General features: G+C 35.2%; 4 protein-coding genes across 16 annotated transcripts; 2 read left to right on the top strand and 2 right to left on the bottom strand.

Annotated features, from left to right (window-relative positions):
• The first annotated feature begins 1,146 nt into the window (after positions 1-1,146).
• On the top strand, positions 1,147-2,398 carry LOC111483947 (probable BOI-related E3 ubiquitin-protein ligase 3). 2 transcript variants are annotated; one of them, XM_023130333.1, is made up of 3 exons: positions 1,147-1,278; positions 1,368-1,553; positions 1,678-2,398. In XM_023130333.1, exons 2-3 carry the CDS (start codon positions 1,515-1,517, stop codon positions 2,191-2,193), a joined length of 555 nt encoding a protein of 184 aa, XP_022986101.1. In that variant the 5' UTR covers positions 1,147-1,278; positions 1,368-1,514; the 3' UTR covers positions 2,194-2,398. The 2 variants fall into 2 exon arrangements, with proteins under 2 accessions (XP_022986101.1, XP_022986100.1); XM_023130332.1 differs by having other exon boundaries at positions 1,147-1,553.
• A 1,242-nt stretch (positions 2,399-3,640) lies between these two features.
• On the top strand, positions 3,641-8,345 carry LOC111483948 (probable CDP-diacylglycerol--inositol 3-phosphatidyltransferase 2). Of its 5 annotated transcripts, none has more exons than XM_023130335.1 (12): positions 3,641-3,865; positions 4,064-4,206; positions 4,306-4,433; positions 4,514-4,598; positions 4,704-4,753; positions 5,127-5,166; positions 5,343-5,387; positions 5,915-5,980; positions 6,090-6,204; positions 6,502-6,558; positions 6,652-6,750; positions 8,029-8,345. In XM_023130335.1, exons 3-12 carry the CDS (start codon positions 4,367-4,369, stop codon positions 8,089-8,091), a joined length of 687 nt encoding a protein of 228 aa, XP_022986103.1. In that variant the 5' UTR covers positions 3,641-3,865; positions 4,064-4,206; positions 4,306-4,366; the 3' UTR covers positions 8,092-8,345. The 5 variants fall into 5 exon arrangements, with proteins under 5 accessions (XP_022986103.1, XP_022986105.1, XP_022986102.1 ...); XM_023130337.1 differs by having other exon boundaries at positions 4,357-4,433; XM_023130334.1 differs by having other exon boundaries at positions 4,064-4,184.
• LOC111483943 lies at positions 6,081-16,620 on the bottom strand. 7 transcript variants are annotated; one of them, XM_023130319.1, is made up of 6 exons: positions 16,372-16,620; positions 15,664-15,795; positions 14,869-15,015; positions 14,197-14,453; positions 13,300-14,093; positions 6,081-6,092 (listed from the first exon to the last, which is right to left on the bottom strand). In XM_023130319.1, the coding sequence occupies exons 1-5, from the start codon at positions 16,511-16,513 to the stop codon at positions 13,308-13,310; spliced, it is 1,464 nt and encodes a 487-aa protein (XP_022986087.1). In that variant the 5' UTR covers positions 16,514-16,620; the 3' UTR covers positions 6,081-6,092; positions 13,300-13,307. The 7 variants fall into 7 exon arrangements, with proteins under 7 accessions (XP_022986087.1, XP_022986092.1, XP_022986089.1 ...); XM_023130324.1 differs by lacking the exon at positions 6,081-6,092 and adding an exon at positions 16,090-16,215 and having other exon boundaries at positions 13,253-14,093; positions 14,197-14,447; XM_023130321.1 differs by lacking the exon at positions 6,081-6,092 and adding an exon at positions 16,090-16,215 and having other exon boundaries at positions 13,253-14,093.
• On the bottom strand, positions 9,234-12,840 carry LOC111483944 (pre-mRNA-splicing factor syf2-like). Of its 2 annotated transcripts, none has more exons than XM_023130326.1 (7): positions 12,671-12,840; positions 11,992-12,148; positions 11,566-11,783; positions 11,246-11,486; positions 10,528-10,664; positions 10,218-10,446; positions 9,234-9,573 (listed from the first exon to the last, which is right to left on the bottom strand). In XM_023130326.1, the coding sequence occupies exons 2-6, from the start codon at positions 12,113-12,115 to the stop codon at positions 10,219-10,221; spliced, it is 948 nt and encodes a 315-aa protein (XP_022986094.1). In that variant the 5' UTR covers positions 12,116-12,148; positions 12,671-12,840; the 3' UTR covers positions 9,234-9,573; position 10,218. The 2 variants fall into 2 exon arrangements, with proteins under 2 accessions (XP_022986094.1, XP_022986095.1); XM_023130327.1 differs by lacking the exon at positions 9,234-9,573 and adding an exon at positions 9,656-9,888.
• Positions 16,621-18,253: the final 1,633 nt, after the last annotated feature.

Here is an 18,253-nt window from a genome sequence, read left to right on the forward strand (position 1 = left end):
AATTTGGGTACTAATGCAAGCCGTACAATCTGGTGGGAGTGTCGTCTACAATAAGAACAAGTTTGTGGCTTTTTTTCCCAAAGGTCTTTTATTTGTTTAAAAACATTTAAAAAAAAAAAGTAAATTTCTAACATTAATTATATAAACTTATTTTCAATTAATTTAATTAATTTTCTTTTTTCTATTAATTCAAAATCATTTTAAAATTAAATAAAATATAAATAAATTTTTTTGGGAAAAAAACGTGATAATTTTTTTTCCTTAGTTGGGAAGTCAAAATTGAAGATAAAGACTATGAAAATCATTGCTAAAAAAATGTTTTTTTTTATTAATTTTTATAATTAAATTTAAAATACAGATAAACTCAAAATAATATTTTAACCTAACAAAATTAAAATACACATCAGTTTACTAATAAACAAATTGATATTATTAATTTAAATTATTTTTTATATAATATTAACATAAAGAAAATTAGAAAATTATTAATGATGTCACTTTTTTTTCAAAAGTTTAGTGATATATTTGGAATTTGTTACTAACCTTCCATTCATATTATTAAATTAAAAAACTTTTATTGATAAATTGAAAGTTTTTAAAATTTAGGTATTAATAAAAGTTTTAAAATATTTTTAATTAAGAATATTCGAACAAAACTTTTATTATTTTTATTAATTTAGCGAAATTCAACAAATATGTTAAATAAATAAATAAAAAAAAGATTTATGAAGGTCACAATCATATATTTATTTAGAGTTGACGAAAAAAAAAGGATAAAAAACATTAAAAATGGATCCTAATATTTAGGAATTTTAAAATGAGGCAAGTGGGAAAAATAAATTTGGTGTGCATATTATTAAAAAATAAAAATTAATTAAAATTTATCCCAACTTTATAAATAAAAAATAATAATAATTGGTTTAAATTATAATTTTCTGTTAATTTGATTATTTTAAAATAATTTTAAAATTAAAAAATATTGAATAAATTCCAACTACTAAATTATTGTTTACTCACCATATCTGCATGAACTCCTGGGCGTTTACCGCGGCCCTAAATAAACTCCCAATTTGGAATTTATTTATTTATTTATTTATTTATTTATTTATTTATTTTATTCTGTGACTATAAATATACACAATTATATGTATCTGCACGGTGTACGAGAGGCACTATCTTCTGTTAGCGTCCTTGGAAACGTTATAATTCGCCCCCAATTCTGAGACGAGATTCGTGAGAACCACCGTATGGATTCGTGAGAACCGCGCCGGATGCAAGGTTATGTACTAAATTGTTTGTTGCTTTGAATCAACCAAGGAATCCGACTGTTTGCGTTTCTCAAATTTGGAATGGCCATTCAATTGCAGTTGCAGCAGCGGAATTTTGGCCGTCCATTGGATTCTGCTGCTGAGTTTCATCGTCATCTTCAACTAGGAAACGGCCAGTCGAGTCTTCTTCTTTCGCAGGAGTGTTGGAGTAAATCTGATTCTCGGATAGATAATTTTGTGCCGGAAATGTCCGTGGATCAGATTGATCGTTTCATTCGACTGGAGGTCTGTACTTCGATTTCTCTTCGAATTTTTGTTTCTTGGAAGGAAGTTCGTAGTTGTTGTGTGTTTTTCTTATGATTTGCTGTTTTATTGTTTCTTGAATCTTTTGTTTTCTTTATTGAAACAGAGTGAAAGATTTAGATTACTCCTGCAACACAAGATTAATCAACAAATTAGAGTGTTGCTGAACCAGATCGAAAACAGAACGCGCGTCCTGTTTCAGCAGAAGGACGAAGAGATCGCTAGCACGAACATGAGGACGATCCAACTTGAACAACTATTGAAGAAATTAGAAATGGAGAATCAAATGCGGAAGAGAGCAGTAGAAGAGAATCAAGCGATGGTAGCGTCGCTTAGTCAGGCGCTGGATGAAATGAGAGAGAAGCTTTTAGCCAGCGCGAACGACGCCGAGTCCAGCAACAACAACGTCAGAATCGGAGAAGACGACGCCAGTGATTTCGGAAATAATAAAAAGAGGAAGAAGATGATGTTGATTTGCCAAATCTGCAACTCTCGGATTTCGTGCGTGCTGTTGTTGCCTTGCAGGCACCTGTGTTCATGTAAGTCATGCGCGAGTGCTCTCGAATTTTGCCCCGTCTGCAACGCGACGAAGAAGGCCAGCATAGAGGCTGTGATTTCCTAGGCAAATAATCCGCGAAAAAGGTAAAGACGCACAGAAACCGTCTCAATTTCAAACCTCACTTTTTTGGTTGGATTTTGGAATTATATCCGTTTTTCCATTTTTCTGATTTTTCATTGAACAAGCTGTAATTGATTTTTCTTTTTCGGAATCAAACTACACAGAAAAGCATCCAATAAACTTTTGCTGGATTATTCTTTGTTTGTTACTTCTTCCGTTTAGCTTCCTCCATTTCGGCTGATTTGACTCATTTCATTGCTGTTTCTCTTAAAACATGCCTTGATTTCACAACCAGATTTATGACTTTTAGTGTATAATAACATGAGAATAATGTTCAATAAATTCACAGATTTAACTTTTGTTTTCTTCCTTAAAATGTCTTGATTCTCACATTTGTTTGCACATATCAGCACAGCAATCTCATGCTTTTCATAACAAACTTGTTTCAGGTAAATGTGAGAACTACAATGGTTCATATAAAATCAATATTTCAAATATGATTCTTAGTTCCAATTTGGAAAGTTTTCAAATTAAAAATAGGATCATTTAAAGTCAAAAAATTATATCATTTTATATTATATTTCTTTTGTTGGAAAGTAAGTTTAGAGTATACTTATTTATTTTATTTTTTCATAAAATTATGACTTGCCATTCAAAATGCATTTTTTAACACATGAATATATATATTATTCCGACCTCAAAATCTTTAAATTATAATTTTTCAATTTTAGATATATTTATTTTTTAAAATTAATACATTTATTAGATATAAAACTATACAATAGGGTTAAAGATTTAACCCTATCAATTTTTAAAATTTTATTTTTCTCACCACCAAATTTATTTGTTTCAAAATGAAGTAAGAATTAAAATATAAATATGGATATCATATTATTTTATTATTAGCCGATACTTTTTTTTAAAAAATATATTGTAATTTTTTCTAAAATTATAAAACTAAGTTTTCTTATAAAAGAAATTAATAGGTTTGTATGATAATAATTAAAAGCCAAATATGTGGAGTATGAAGGTTGTATATATAATAAATATAAACTTGAAAATAATGAATTAAAAACTATATTATAATATTGCCACAATCTCAAAAATAAAATATAGCACAAAGTAAACCAAAAATATAAATAAAAAAAAAAAAAAAATATATATATATATATATATATATATATATATATATATATATATATATATATATATAACTTACAAAGAAAAGGAAAATATAATATAAACAAATAAAATACAAAATACAATATAAATAAAACTTAACAAAAACTGAAAGAAAAAAAATGTATAAACTATTTATTTTAAAATTTTAATAGATAATTTTTATTAGATAAAATTTAAATGTAAATGCAGTAATATTTTATAAGCTTAATTTATAAAAATTCAAATTTTAATATTAATTAATTAATTAATAAATAATAATAATCCACAATAACCCTAATTTTTAGTTTGATTTCAGTCCCCTTTCTCTGCAACTCATCTCTCTGTATCTCTGTGGGTGTCAGATTCAAGGTTCTCATGTGCAAATTACCGCCATTGGAGCCCGACTAGTCACGTTCCCATCAAGTTGGTCTCCATTTCTCAACTACCCTTCTCAGTTTTGCAGGCTTTTCCCTCTTCCTCGCCATTGATTCTTTTCTTTCTCCTCTTCCGACTGGTACGATTGAACCTTTCATTTCTAATTCCTTTGATTTTGCCTCCATTGATGATGATCATGATCATCATTCCCTCTTCTTCTCCTAATTACACCACTTCCTCCCGCCCCGCCCCCAGATTCCTTATATGGATTGACCCCATTTTGTCCCTGATCTTTGTCAAGCTTCGCTTAATCTAATGCTCTCTGTTTTTGCTTTAGCATTGCAGTTATTCCGTTGCTTTGCTCCCTTGTCATGCGCAGAATCCGTGTAAATTATCTAAAGGGTTGTCAGCCAGCGAAGGGGTTTTGATCTACAGTCCGACCAGATTTTCCCATTGGGGTCTCTTCCTCCCCTGTTTTGCGTATCTACTTCATCTTTCTCGTTTCATTGGATTAATGTTTTTGAATGTTTATACGGATTTTGGATAATATTTAATCATGGATATATGCGATGGATGCAGGAGATATAAATTGATTTATAGAGAAATTCATCTGACTCAGTTTTGAACTAGAGAAGCTTCCATGGCTGATAAGTTGGTGCGGAAACAGAGTAAAATGTCCGTGTACCTTTACGTTCCCAATATTATTGGTGGGTAGTAAATTTATCTCTTGAAAGTCCTGCTCCTGCCCATACGTGATTTTGAAAATAATTTCTGAACTGAAATGCAGGTTATATAAGGGTTCTCATGAACATTGTTGCCTTTGCTCTATGCTTCTCAAATAAAATAATTTTCTCTGTCCTTTATTTTGTCAGGTGAGTGCTTAATTTCTCAGATCCCCTTTTCTTTTCCAGCAATATCTTTATGCATGATTGGGGGGAAACTGGACATGATTTTATTGATGAAACTCATGTTTTCAGCTTTGTATGCGATGGTGTAGATGGTTGGTGTGCTCGCAAATTCAATCAAGGTACATAATTACCCTGTTCGTGTTTTGTGTGCTATGTGCACATACGAGCAAATACTTGTCGAAAAATATATATTAGATGCAATCCTCTGGTTCTTGCCAATGTTCATCTTGGCTATTATGGGTTTGAACAGAATTGAATGTTTATAATTCTATGGTACCCATTGTTGAGCACTTTAATTGTGCTTAATGACTTCCCAGTGTGCCTTATTCTAGCATTGAACCATATGTTTTTCGGAAGAAAACTATTCTGGGGAGCCCTATGTACATTTTTATTGACAGGATGCTTCAATTGCCTTCAATAACTTCAACTATTATAGTCGATAAGGTTGGACAATTATCTGTAAAATGAAATATTTTTTCTTGAATGATTCAGTTTCCACCTTTGGGGCTGTGCTGGACATGTTAACAGACCGGTACAATCTTCTTTAACCTTTGTATTCATTACTATATTGGCGTTTAAAATATGGAAATGGAGTATACTACTGGATTTTTTATGCTTGTTATTATAACTTATATTGATATCAAGCCTTTCAAGGCACACAACCTTGCCCTTGATTGACAATTTTGATCAGAATCTGCTGTATCACAGGATTAGCACTGCTGGTCTACTAGTAATTCTATCCCAAGTATACAGGTAAGGATTTATATTTATATATATGTGTAATATTTTTTTCTAGTTCCAGCCGATTTTTCAAAGACTAATAATGTGAGATCCCACATCGGTTGGGGAGGAGAACGAATTCTTTTTAAGGGTGTGGAAACCTCTTCCTAGCAGATGCGTTTTAAAAACTTTGAGGGGAAGTCCGAAAGGAAAAGCCCAAAGAGGACAATATCTACTAGTGGTGGGATTGGACCGTTACAAATGGTATCAGAGCCAAACACCAAACGATGTGCCAGCAGGAGGCTGAGCCCCCGAGGGGAGTGGACACCATGCGGTGTGCCAGTAAGAACGAAGGGGGGGTCCCACATCGATTGGAGAGGGGAACGAAACATTTCTTATAATGGTGTTAAGGGTGTGGATACTTCTCCCTAGCAGACGCGTCTTAAAAACCTTGAGGGGAAGCCTAAATGGGCAAGCCCAAAGAGGACTATATTTGCTACCGGTGAGCTTGGGCTATTTGTGTAATCAATATTTTAATGTAATAGAGGGTTGTAATGCAGGCCTGGTTTGACTTTCTTATCATTGCTTGCCTTGGATATTGCTAGCCACTGGCTTCAGATGTACAGGTATTATATATATTTTTTATTTTTCTTGATCACGTGTCCATTTTTTCCTTCACTACGCACAATTATATTGCTCCATCTCTGATTTTTTCTTGGTTTACTATTACCTCAGTACCTTTTTGATAGGCAAAACCAGTCATAAAGATGTCAAAGACAGCACCAATTGGCTGTTTAAGGCATATTATGGAAATAGGACATTTATGGCTTACTGTTGTGTGTCATGCGAGGTAATTTCAAATTATGTTGTTTAGGCTCTATAAAATTAAGCTTATAAACACTAATTAGCTATTATCTAGCCATGTTTTCAACATTCATACAAATTTTTTATACTAAAGAAAGTAGTTTTAAAAACTTGCTTCTGTTTTTGGATCTGTGCTAAGAATTCAAATGCTTCCCTAAGAAAAATGAAGGTCATGATAAAGAAATTATGAGAAAACGAGCACAATTTTCAAAATCCAAAAAATTAAAAACCAAATAGTTATCAAATGGGTTTTAAACACTCAATCCCCATTTTCCATCTGTAGGTTCTTTACATTATTCTATTTCTTCTGGCGGAGAAGCATACTGAGAATTTGATGGATGTAAGTATAGTTTGTCGTTGGTGTATTAATTTTATGTTGTTGGTAGGACAATATCCCAGTGGTTTGAACTTGGTACTTTTTTTTTTTCTTCAGATTATATTACATTCAATACAACAAAAGACATTCCTCTCACTTTTGGTCGTAATTAGCTTGTTCGGATGGGCAGTGAAGCAAGCTGTTAATGTCATACAGGTAACTCATATAGCAAGATCTTTACATCTTTGTCAATGGTCAGAGTCAACGGTGTGTCTGCATGAATGCCTAAATTGAAGTTGGAACTTGAGAACGAATCTCCCTGATTTGTTCGTCCTAGTTTTAGCATATGATCCATGGTACTTCGAAGTCAAAATTGTTATTTAGCCGAAGGGAGTTCTTGAAATTAATATGTTAATGGAGAGGGGAACAAAACATTTTTTTGTAAGAGTGTGGAAATCTCTCCCTAGCAGACACATTTGGGAAGCCTAGAAGGGAAAGTCCAAACAAGACAATATCTTCTAGCGATGGGTTTTGGGCTTTTACAAATTGTATCAGAGCCAGACATTGGGCGGTGTCCCAGTGAGGACGTTGAGCCCCGAAAGGGGTGGACGCCAGGTGGTGTGCTAGCAAGGACGCCGGGCCCCGAATGGGGGGTGGATCGTGAGATCCCATATTGGTTGGAGAGGGGAACGAAGCATTCCTTATAAGAGTGTGGAAACCTCTCCTTAGCGCGTATTAAAACCTTGAGGGGAAGCCTGGAAGGGAAAGCCCAAAGAGAACAATATCGGTTAACGGTGGGTGGGCTTGGGCTGTTACATGGTGTCTTTTAAGCACCTGATTTTTTACATTTTTGTGCTCTCTTTTATTTATTTATTTAAAATAAGAAACAGAGAAAATTCATTCAAAAGGCCATAGCCAACAAAACAACCCACCCAGGGGACGAAGGTATAAGGCATCCCCTTCTCCAAAGGAAGGATTACAAATGGACCTTCCATTCTAAGATGATGGCATCAATGGAGTAATTACGGAAAAAAAAAAAAAAAAAAAAAAAAAAAAACCCTATTCCAAGCACTCCAAGCAGAGGTAGACTTCTTTATGTGAGAAAACTCTAGAATTCCTTTCCTTTCAAAGAAGCCAAAGGATTTGTATGAATAAGGTTTCAATTAGTACAAGTCTAATGGAGAATGCCCATGTTTAAGAAATTTACGATTGCCACGATGTGTACTGTTCCAATTCACAGTTGCCTCTGCCTCTGTTCACCACCATCACGCTCCCCGCCACATCCTGACTCTCTCTTCCACCTATTTCGCTACTAATCGTATACCTCGACGTGTTTGCTCTTTCATCACACGTACTTTTTGATTGATAGTATTAAGAGCTGAAGGGTGTCATGTCATTATTGTCTGAGAAGTTTATCCAATTTGAAGTTTATTTGTTGGGGCAGTAAGTAGGAGCATCCGCTCTTCTAATATGAAAATGTCTTGTTTGTTTCAGATGAAGACGGCGGCAGATGTCTGTGTGCTTCACGATATCAACAAAAAACAAAAGGCAGGATGAGACAGAGCCCTTGTAAAATTTGTTTCAGTAAAGCCCTCCTGTCTTGCTCTCATGTCATATATTTTGTAGTTTAAAATCATCATATTTACTCCTCATATGAGATATCTATAAACAGTTATAGATGCGTTTTGCTGTCTAGAAATTGTGCCCGGTTGGTTGCTGAAATTTTCTACTTTCTATTACGAACAATGAGCAGGTCAATAATTCATTCCAACAATGACTTATTAATTTAATCTAGGAGCTTGAAGAGTCTCGAATTCCATCTTCCGCTGTGAAAGCGTTATTATGCCTACGAAATCATGGCTTGAGCTCATTCGTTTCCAAGCTATCGAGTTATGGTACTTGAGTCAATAGTTGAAGTTGGATCATTTCAAGCACGGTTTTGAATGTCTTTCTTTTTGTATTATATACTGATAACTTGTAGATGACTCAACATAGTCCCGATTTGAAAGAGAATCTGTAGAACTTTCGGGGTTGTTTCTTTTTGTTTCTTTTTTCCTATATCTTACTGTTGTTATTATTGTTTTGTGACTACTCAGTTGGAAGATCATATGGAATGAACGATTCTTTAAATACTTTTCTAGATATTCCTTAATGTTCTAACCTTTCACAGAAAGTAAAAACAACGGCTTTCAAAAGAAATCAAAGAATTTCTCGAAAATCCTATCAGATTCAAATCCTACCAGAGATCAGAAATTGTTGAACAAAGAACATGTTTCTTTTGTCCCTTCCAAATGATAAATACTGTTAGTTTATTTTCTAGCACATATCTTTACTCATTGTGCAATCTTTGTTGCGTGTCACGGTCGTGCGTGCGTACTGTGCCTCCCCCACTTAAACCATGTCATTTCCATGTAGACTAAAATGAAAAAGAATAAATTATTTTTTTGGCTCCAAACTTCGGATATCCGTAGATTTCAATATCATATATTTTTGTATCTGTAAGTTTAGAAAAGACTCGATTATAATTCTTTATGTTATGCTTTAATAATTTTAAGGTGACATTTTGATACTACAAAAGCGGCTGACTCACTAATTTTTTTACACTATTTAATAAATACAAAAACCTGAATACAACAAGCCATTCATTCCATCTGTCGAGAGTCACAAAAGGGGAAAAGGGAAACAAAGCGGCAGGAAAGTGGTTTGTCTGCAAACATCTCGTGTTATTAGGACCCTCTCTGTTTGGGGCGGAGTCATTTTAAGAAATACCAAGTAAAAAGAACCATGAAACTGAACGACTTCCTTACACAAACTAGTTTCAAGAGGGTGGATGACATAACTTATATCTCAGAAGTGTACAAAGTGAATACAGCGTAATCTTACCGATCCATTAAGTGTTTCTACGCTTTCTTGGAGGACCATGTTGATTTAGAAGAAACTTAATTCGTACCTTGATGAGATTGACTTGTGAGCTGCAGCTGCAGACCTGCAAAAACAGCTTTCGAGGCCCTTGGAGCTCCAATATCCCTTGCTTTCAAACTAAAAAAACAGTCCCAAGTTAAAATTATTCGTCCTCAAACCATCTTAGTGAAGAAACGGAAAGAAATGCAAAAAAAAAAAAAAAATGAAAACCGTTGTTCGGATTAGGGGTAATTTGTACGTGTTGAAACAAGGACAAGGTATTCACAATGAAACAACCTCAGTCAATAATGACGGTTACAATCTTCTATCACTTGAAAGAAGAATTCTGTAGCTTCGCTAGAAATCTTTTACAGGATAACTTCTTTTTTAAATTTAAGGAGAAAAAGCTTTAAACACTCCCAACTATTAGGATTCCAAGCTTCCCCAAAAATCCTACAGAAAAAGGAAGGAAAGAAAACAACATGAAATTTAAATAAGTCATCCAGAGAAGGAAGCCATGGTTAGAAAGAAATATGTAACCTCTGGCCAAAACGAAACGAGCATAGAAGATGCATTTTGTTGTTTCTCTCTCCTCATGACAAGTATATTCACGTGACAACAGAGGAAGGGGGTCAAGGGTAAAAAGAAGCATATGCCTTCTTTAGCAGAGAGTGAAGAACAATAAAAGCGGAAAACATGCATCAAGCATGGGGAGAGAGGAAAGAAAAGGTGCATAAAGTAAATGACTTGACCTATGAACCAGAGCCTCTTCTAAACAATACCTTAATCAGGTAATGCAGTTCCTCGCTCAAGATTGTTTTTGATCTCCAGAGTGTATCTACCAAAGGCCCGCTCGATCTTTTTGTTGAAATGCTCATTGCGGTCATTGATAGAATCAATATCCTTGTCTTCATGAAACTTCCTCCTACGGCTAAACGACTTTCGCTTCTCCTCTCGGTCCTTGAGTTCTTTCACCATATTGTCTATCTTATCCTCTGAAATCTTAGGTGCCTGCACGGCAATGAAAATCCTATATCCTCAGAAATCTAATAATTGCCCATACGGTTGAAATTATAGTGGAACAAACAATACCTTTCCATATTGAAGACTTGAAGCCTCACGGTAGAACTCAGGATCAGAATCTTTCATCTTATTATATTCCTCAAGGTCAACATTCACATTCTTTGTCCTCTTTTTGTATGCATCATACAATGTTTTCTGGTTAAAGACTGTTAAAACAAAGCAGTTTAACCTTTAGACAAGTATTAACGCATATTAACAAGTAGGTGAAATACAAACCCAAGCAATACCCACCCCCCCCCCCCCCCCCCCCCCCCCCCCCCCCCCCCCCCCCCCCCCCCCCCCCCCCCCCCCCCCCCCCCCCCCCCCCCCCCCCCCCCCCCCCCCNATTGGAATATAATACATATCAAAATTAAACAATCAATTTAAATGGCTCTATAAAGAGAAACATAGGAGACTACACCTATAAGATAACATTCCACATCAAGAAAGAAGATATCAGCAATGATGAGAGTTCACACCAATTTGGGCAGGAGCATGCATACATATCCTCAACATCTCACCAAATAATATCTATATCCTAGAATCAAATCATGTTTCCGTCATCAACCAGCATACCTTGTCGAAGTATTAAAAAAAATGCATTTGTCCATGAAAAACAGCCAAAATCAGCATAGTGCAATTTTATGTTCAGGGAAACATAGATGCACCTCAAGCATACGAAAGAACCCATGTGCACAGGAATTGCTCAATTGATATTATAAGATTTATAGTACAGATAGAGACTCACCATCCCATCCATAGGGAGCTGGATCCTTCTCCCATTTCTTGTATTTGGACTCTGCTGCCTCTTGTGTATCTAACATATATGCTTTACTCATGTCCAAGCCATTTGCATCCAAAAGCTTCCCAATTTTCTTCTTCCGATCCTCAAGCCACTTTTGTTTAGAAATACCTCTTGATTCTGATGGAGGTTCCATTTTCTTTTTTTCAGCAGCAATTGCTGTTTGATTAGCTTTGCGCGCCTCATTCTACATCCATCATCCATAAGTCACGACTTGATACACGATAGCAATTGGTAGTTACTTTTAAAAAAACGTAGAAAATTACCATCTTAAGCCTAATTTCAAACAATTTCTTTTTCCTCCCCGTGAGTTTTGTGAAGTCTCCTTCCACATTCTCCCCACCACTAAATTTGTCAGTATCACCATCACTGTGCCCTTCTTCATTCGGCTTTTCGTCACGAAGATCTTCATACTCATCAGGAGGCACAAAATTAGAAGAACCACTACTTCGACCAGCTTGAACACCTTCTGATGATGTGGGAACTGTGATCACAATTCACAAGAAAAAAATAAGAGATGAAAGACAGATAACAAATGGCATCATCCAAAATTAGAGGGTGGAGGGGGGAATCAATTATGATTAAGCAATTTATAGAGCCAATTGCGAGCAATGTTGAAGAAATAAGTAAATTCAAGCAAAAGCCACAATTCTCAAGGTAATTGCAAAGAAATTGTAGCATGTCAAACAAACCTGGCTCATTTTGCTGATTCCGGGCTTTGACTTCAGCTATTACTTTAAAACAGTATTCGGTGCATTCATGATAAGGATTAGAAGCATTTCTACAATCAGGGTGTACTCTTCCTTCATCGGACATCTTTGCAACAACTTCTCTTACTCCAATAACACACTGCAAATAAAAAGTCATAATTAAACGGAGCATAAAAATGTTCAAATTTCCAGCTGAATCTTGTTAAATCAACCGAACTTTTCGAACTAACGCCAAGGATAATCCTCAACTTCTCAGAATATACGATGCGCGCATACTTACCCAACATAATTTTTTTTTTTTTTTTTTTTTTTTGTCTGTGTATGTTGCATGAGAGATTCGAAGAAACTCAATTTATTCCCGTGCGAACTATAACCATTCAACTTCTAGGGAAAAGAAACTACGGACAACGACACAAAGAGTAATCTAGTCCACTACATGCACACACACGAAAAATGGAGGGAAACCATAATCCTTTCCCTATTTCGTATAAACGAAAGAAAGCAAACAAGAAAAAACAACGAATAGCAGCATGAAGATTATAACTAGTCGCAGTCAAAACTTGCTATGCAAACCCAAAATTCAAGCGAAATAAAGCATAAGAACCAACAAGAAAAGTAATAAAAGATGCCATAACGCTAAAATAGAGCTATAGAGCTGTACCTGAAAGGTAGGGCTTCGGCGTGAATTAGAACACGAAGAAGAAAGCAAGAGGTTCTCTACGAGTTTGGGAAGAACGGAGAATAAAAGCACAAATAATTCTGATTTCCATTACCCTAAACCTATCATCTTTGATCTAATGAGTAATCAATCCTTTTCTCATCTCTACTATTCCTAAATTCTTCCTAAAATATAATTTATATTTTAAAAAATCCTAAAACATTCTAATAAATTTAATATATTTATTTACTAAATAACTATATATATATATATATAATGAGACGGACCACACGAGAACAACCTCATTTGTCGAACGAGAAACTTTTTTTCACTCTCCATTCCCGATCTCCCACGAATTAAATGAACGATATATTATCCAAATATTTTAATTTTTAAATTTACGACCATGATAAAAATAAAATTTAATTTTATATTTAATAGATCAATTAATTTAATTTTTTTTAACTCGTTACAAATTAAAAGTGAGATATCTCAGTTAAAGTTCAAAAATCTATTAAACACAAAAATTCAAAGTCAAAATTTATGGAATCGTTAAATAATATTTTAAATATATAGTACAATATATAGTATTTCTGCCTTCTAGTTTGCCTAAAAAGAGCCTTGAGGCTAACCTGAAAATTTACAAAAGTTGATCGGTCAAGGTATTGATTTTGATACCATTAACCTTTAACTGCAGAGATGAAATCTCCTCATTCAGCTGACCATATTTGAGCTCGAGTTCACTCAAGCGAGCTCTGGTGTCGACGACTTTTGCCTTCGCACTGCTCATTTCCTTTTCTTTTCGTGTTAAATCCTCGACTCGAGATTCGAGTTCTTTCTTGGTCAGCTCCAACTCGTGGTCGCAATTTGCCTTGGCCACCTCCAGACTCCATTGTTGGCTGCTGGAGGACTCAACAGCTTCTGCAACATCGTTGAGTATACTATGCAACCAACCAACGTTCATTTCTGAAGAAACCAAGTCGTTGATGATGGCTAAGAGTTCTTTAACTTTGGACTTGGACGCCTTCTGGGAGAACTTTGTGTGCTGCAACTCTTGAATGATATAGCACACACTCTCCAAATAATAAGAGCGGATCGATGTCGATTCCAGTTTACATGAAGCCGCTATGTCTCCATGCTTGTTGAAGATTGATTGCAGAATGGGAGCAGAACTTGCTTTAACATAGTACTTCCCCACGGGTACAGAGGGCTCGGATAATACTGATTTAACTTCGTCCTCGTCCCATTTTATATGATTACGAACCATGTCGGGGAAAGGAAAGCTAGTGATATTGAGTGAAGCGGTAGTACGACCACCTTCTTCCTCATCATGAAGTGGAGGATCTTGCACTATTTCAGAAACTTCATCAGGCCTTGTATTAATGTCTTCTTTTGATTTCACATAAGTAATTGAGGAAGCATCAGTCTGCCATGAAAGACACAGGAAACAAGGAAGATGGAAGGTAATTTAGTTATGAAAAAGAAGAACAAAGTTCTGTCCTGTGTGTGCTTGTGCGCCAGAAACAGACCTTCAGGGCATTTGCAGAAACTAGAATCAAATGGGAGAATTTATTTTTTTCCTCGATCGTCAAAGAGTCTTCAACAAAGCAAGTTTCCCCATCATACGGCTTGATATAGTCACCATTCCTCAAATTTGTTTTTTCCACTGGAAGAGCACGGGCTTTAGTTACTTGAGGTTTCAACGAAACGGCACTCACCGAAGATACATTGAGTTTTCGGGGTGATTTTGGCCTCGAATCCTTCGTTGCTCCACCTGAACCTGCAGCTAAAAAATACATCAGCATTCGGATAGATATAGCTCCACCTGAATCTGCCGCTAATCCAATGAACAAGTCAGCCATGAGAAATTTAGATTTTGCGGACAACATCGGTGTATACTCGAGCCTCAAGTCACATTTGAGAGAAATGTTTTGAAAAATGTGAGCGAGCTAATATGTTGAAAACAAGCAATGTTATAAGCTAAAAACGATTAGGCAACAACAACGGTTTTGATAGCATATAACCCGAGTAAGAAGAAGCGACAAATATCACCTTTTTCTTTGCTTTGGCTTCTTATGTATTATAATAACAGTTACTTGCCTATCAAATCTGCATAACTTTCCTTGCATAGTTTGCGATGATCACGACTTATCATGGTTCCTTTTCGTGGGGAAAAAAGAGCCAAGTCAAAGGGAAAATACCTGAATCCCTTTCTGCCCTTGGCCTGCCAGAATGAGTGATTATGTTTGAGCAGAATTCATTACAGTTGTGGTAAGGATTCGATCCATTAGTGCAATCTGAACGAACCGTCTTTTTGCGTTCGCCGCTATACTTCATCGCACCATCGCCTTCATAAAGAGGGGTGATGGAGACAATGAAATATTTTTCACTTCCGTCATACTCTTCATCAATTTACACAACGCAAGAAAATGAATCTATTAAGATGTTCCATGATTTTGAACATCTCCAGAAAATTCAAGTCTTAACTTGTCTGTTGATGTTAGTGATTGCCATTTAAAAAAGCTGGATAGATGAAATGATATGTGAATATTTGGCTGATAGTTTTAATAAATATGAGATTCATGCCAATCTGAGCATAACTTAACTCATCAAGACATGTATCCTTGTAACGATTCAAGCCCACCGCTAGCAGATATTGTCCTTTTTGGGCTTTCCCTCTCAGGCTTCCCCTCAAAGTTTTAAAATGTGTCTACTAGGGAGAGGTTTCCACACGCTTATAAAGAATGTTTCGTTCTCCTCCCCAACTGATGTGGGATCTCACAATCCTAGACCAGGAGAACAAAGGTTCGAATTTCTCCACCTTATGTTGTTGAACTAAAAAAAAATCATAACCTATGTTCGGATAATCTTGTTACATAAAGCGAACCCAACAGCCAAAATGCTACAAGTTTCAAAAACAAACCAAGGCAGTTTTGAACTAATGCTTGAAAATTAGCTTACAGTGAATGAATGAATGAAGAGTAAAGCTAAAGAACCTGAATACTTTCTAGCTATCTGCTTCTTGCTTTCACCCTTCTTTTCAGAACAGTGTTCAAAGCAGACATGGTAAGGATTGGAAGCATGTGTACAATCTAAACGTTCATTTCCTTTTCCAGCCATTTGAAAACCTGTGAGAGAGCCCAAGATTGATCAAGTTTATAATTTTCACAGCACAGTAGCACTCATTTTCATTTTCCAACTATGAATCAAGATGCCATGAACAGATCATTCCATTCCCAGATTATCAAACAAAGACCTCAAAAACGTAAGAAAAATGATATTGCCAGAATTTTCGAACCAAGTAAATCAGCAGCAGAGCAGACCACCACACAGAAAATCTAAACCCTAAATCTTACACCAATCAAACAGTAAGCAATATAGAACAGCAAGAACAAATCAATGGTCAGGGAACAGCGAGGAACCTGATTAATCAAAGTCTTGTTTCCCTGGCAACTTATTCAAACAAACAACTCGAGATATCGCAAACTGTCTGTTCTTCTAATCTACCTACCAACAGCGATGTTCTTCAAGGCCGGTGGAAATCTGACCTAATATAGAGAAGAAAAAGAAAAAGAAAATGAACTCTCTGAGACAGAATTTTCAGATAAAAAAGAAGTGGCGATGGAAGCTCCACTTGTGAAGAGTTGGTCGGAATTATGGGTGGAAAGTGGAAACGCCATTAAATAGAAAGCGTGGAAAGTCACCTTGGCTCCGATTTGGTTGTTGGTACAGTCTGATAATGGAAGTAAATTGGGCGCCATTGTTTGACTCCGCCATTTCATCTCTGACGTCTTCTTCTGGAAATTTAGCGTACAGAGAACAAGGAATGAAGACTCGTAATTCCATTTTCTAGAAAATCATCATCGCATGAACCAAATTTTGCCTCCATTTTCTCTTAGTTTCCGATCTCCGATCAGTTGCTGTGGGTCTATGGTCAAGTTTGTTGAATTGCAGTCAAATAATTCGGTCTCTAAAAACGAACTTTTTCTCACTTTATATTTTTAAATTGATTTTTTAAAATTTTAATTGATTTGTTATATATAAAAATAAACCTAAACTTTCTATTAAACCTATAATTTATTAGTAAATTAATTATGGACTCAAATTACAAACCAATCACATCCTCCCTACCCAAAATCTTACTTTCAAAACTCTCTTTCGAAATCTCTCTACCTCCATTTTTTAAAACTTTGTTCTTGAACCGGGGTCAGAGGCTCAAGCATAATTCGTTCGGCTGTAAGCGACGCAAGAACGAATTGACTTAACTCACTTGTTATTGAAAAGTGATTGCCGCACAATCGCAAGTCCGCTGCCATCAAAAGTGTAATTGTGACAAGATGGTCAGTCGATTATAGATGATTTTGTGCGTAGTTGTAATGGTGGTGGCTGGTAGAGATATCAACGGGGCAAGCGGGGACAAAGAGCCTTCCCCTTCTCCATCCACACTCCTATTTCATTCCCCGTCTCCACGAAAATTCCCATTTTTCTATGGAGAATGTGGGATCACGTTCACAGATAATATTTCCATGTTTTTTTTTTAAAATATAGTTATTTTAAACTTTTCATTGAAAAAAATCGTGATAATTCAATATATTTGGTTCCAACATAATTTTAAAAAATTTAAAATTTAATATTACACCATAATTTTAACAATTTACAACCTAGTTTTAGTTTAAATAATACAATTAAAGTCTCAAAATTAATTAATTTATATATTAATATGTGTTAAAAATATATTTATATTGAGCGGGTGGGATGAGAACGGAGAATATAATTTCGTCATCAGCCCTATTTATCTAATAAGAAAAAAATATCCCTAATGTTTTGTTTCACGTAAAATCCAATTTGGGAAACAAATCAATTGTAATAATACATTTTCATTTAATAATTTAATAATTTAATAATTTAATAATTGTCTCAAAGTCAAAATTTTATTTACGATCACTACTTATTTCGTTATGAAAGTGTACATTATTAATGCAACACTTTTAATAAAAAGAAATTATAATCAAACTCGATAATTCTCTCCTAACCATGACGAGTTAACTAGTGGACCACTTTGTGAGCGACCTAGCCAAGTCAACCACTCACGTAGAAGCATAATTTTTACTTTAACCGTAACAATCAAATCCCAGTGCTAAAAAATATTGTCTGTTTTGGTCTGTTACCTATCGTCGATAATCTCACAATTTCAAAACGCATCTACTAGAAAGAGGTTTCCACACTTTTATAACGAATATCACATTCTCCTCTCCAACCAATGTAAGATCTCACTTTGTGTGAATCAGATAATCAACTATTGATAATCATTTTAAGGCATAAGGCTAACCAACCACTAATAGTCATTTTGAGGAGTGATTGCTGAAAATAGTTTTAGTACAAAACTACATACAGTGTGTTTCGGGTAATTAACCACTAAACTCCCTCAATTTCGTTTGATTAGTCATATGATGGCTTATGCATTTGTCTCCGCTACCAGACTTCCTTACTGAGTATTTTAATACTCACCTAGTTTTAAAATGATGTTTAAGTAAGGCAGTCGTTGAGAAGTCAACTCAAATTAATTATAAAAGTTTAAAAATATAA

Source organism: Cucurbita maxima, unplaced genomic scaffold (genome assembly GCF_002738345.1).
Source record: "Cucurbita maxima cultivar Rimu unplaced genomic scaffold, Cmax_1.0 Cma_Scf00009, whole genome shotgun sequence".
NCBI lineage: Eukaryota > Viridiplantae > Streptophyta > Magnoliopsida > Cucurbitales > Cucurbitaceae > Cucurbita > Cucurbita maxima.

Coding starts and splice junctions, on each gene's coding strand:
- LOC111483947 (XM_023130332.1), top strand. CDS start 1,350: ATGGCCATTCAATTGCAGTTGCAGCAGCGGAATTTTGGCCGTCCATTG. Junction 1,554..1,677: donor ATCGTTTCATTCGACTGGAG/GTCTGTACTTCG, acceptor TTATTGAAACAG/AGTGAAAGATTTAGATTACT.
- LOC111483948 (XM_023130335.1), top strand. CDS start 4,367: ATGGCTGATAAGTTGGTGCGGAAACAGAGTAAAATGTCCGTGTACCTT. Junction 4,754..5,126: donor TGCTCGCAAATTCAATCAAG/GTACATAATTAC, acceptor TGAATGATTCAG/TTTCCACCTTTGGGGCTGTG. Junction 6,205..6,501: donor ACTGTTGTGTGTCATGCGAG/GTAATTTCAAAT, acceptor TTCCATCTGTAG/GTTCTTTACATTATTCTATT.
- LOC111483944 (XM_023130326.1), bottom strand. CDS start 12,115: ATGTCCGATGAAGGAAGAGTACACCCTGATTGTAGAAATGCTTCTAAT. Junction 10,665..11,245: donor AGCTCCCTATGGATGGGATG/GTGAGTCTCTAT, acceptor TTGTTTTAACAG/TCTTTAACCAGAAAACATTG. Junction 10,447..10,527: donor CAAGTCTTCAATATGGAAAG/GTATTGTTTGTT, acceptor ATTGCCGTGCAG/GCACCTAAGATTTCAGAGGA.
- LOC111483943 (XM_023130319.1), bottom strand. CDS start 16,513: ATGGAATTACGAGTCTTCATTCCTTGTTCTCTGTACGCTAAATTTCCA. Junction 15,016..15,663: donor GATAGCTAGAAAGTATTCAG/GTTCTTTAGCTT, acceptor CTCTTTATGAAG/GCGATGGTGCGATGAAGTAT. Junction 14,094..14,196: donor TTTCTGCAAATGCCCTGAAG/GTCTGTTTCTGG, acceptor CTTTCATGGCAG/ACTGATGCTTCCTCAATTAC.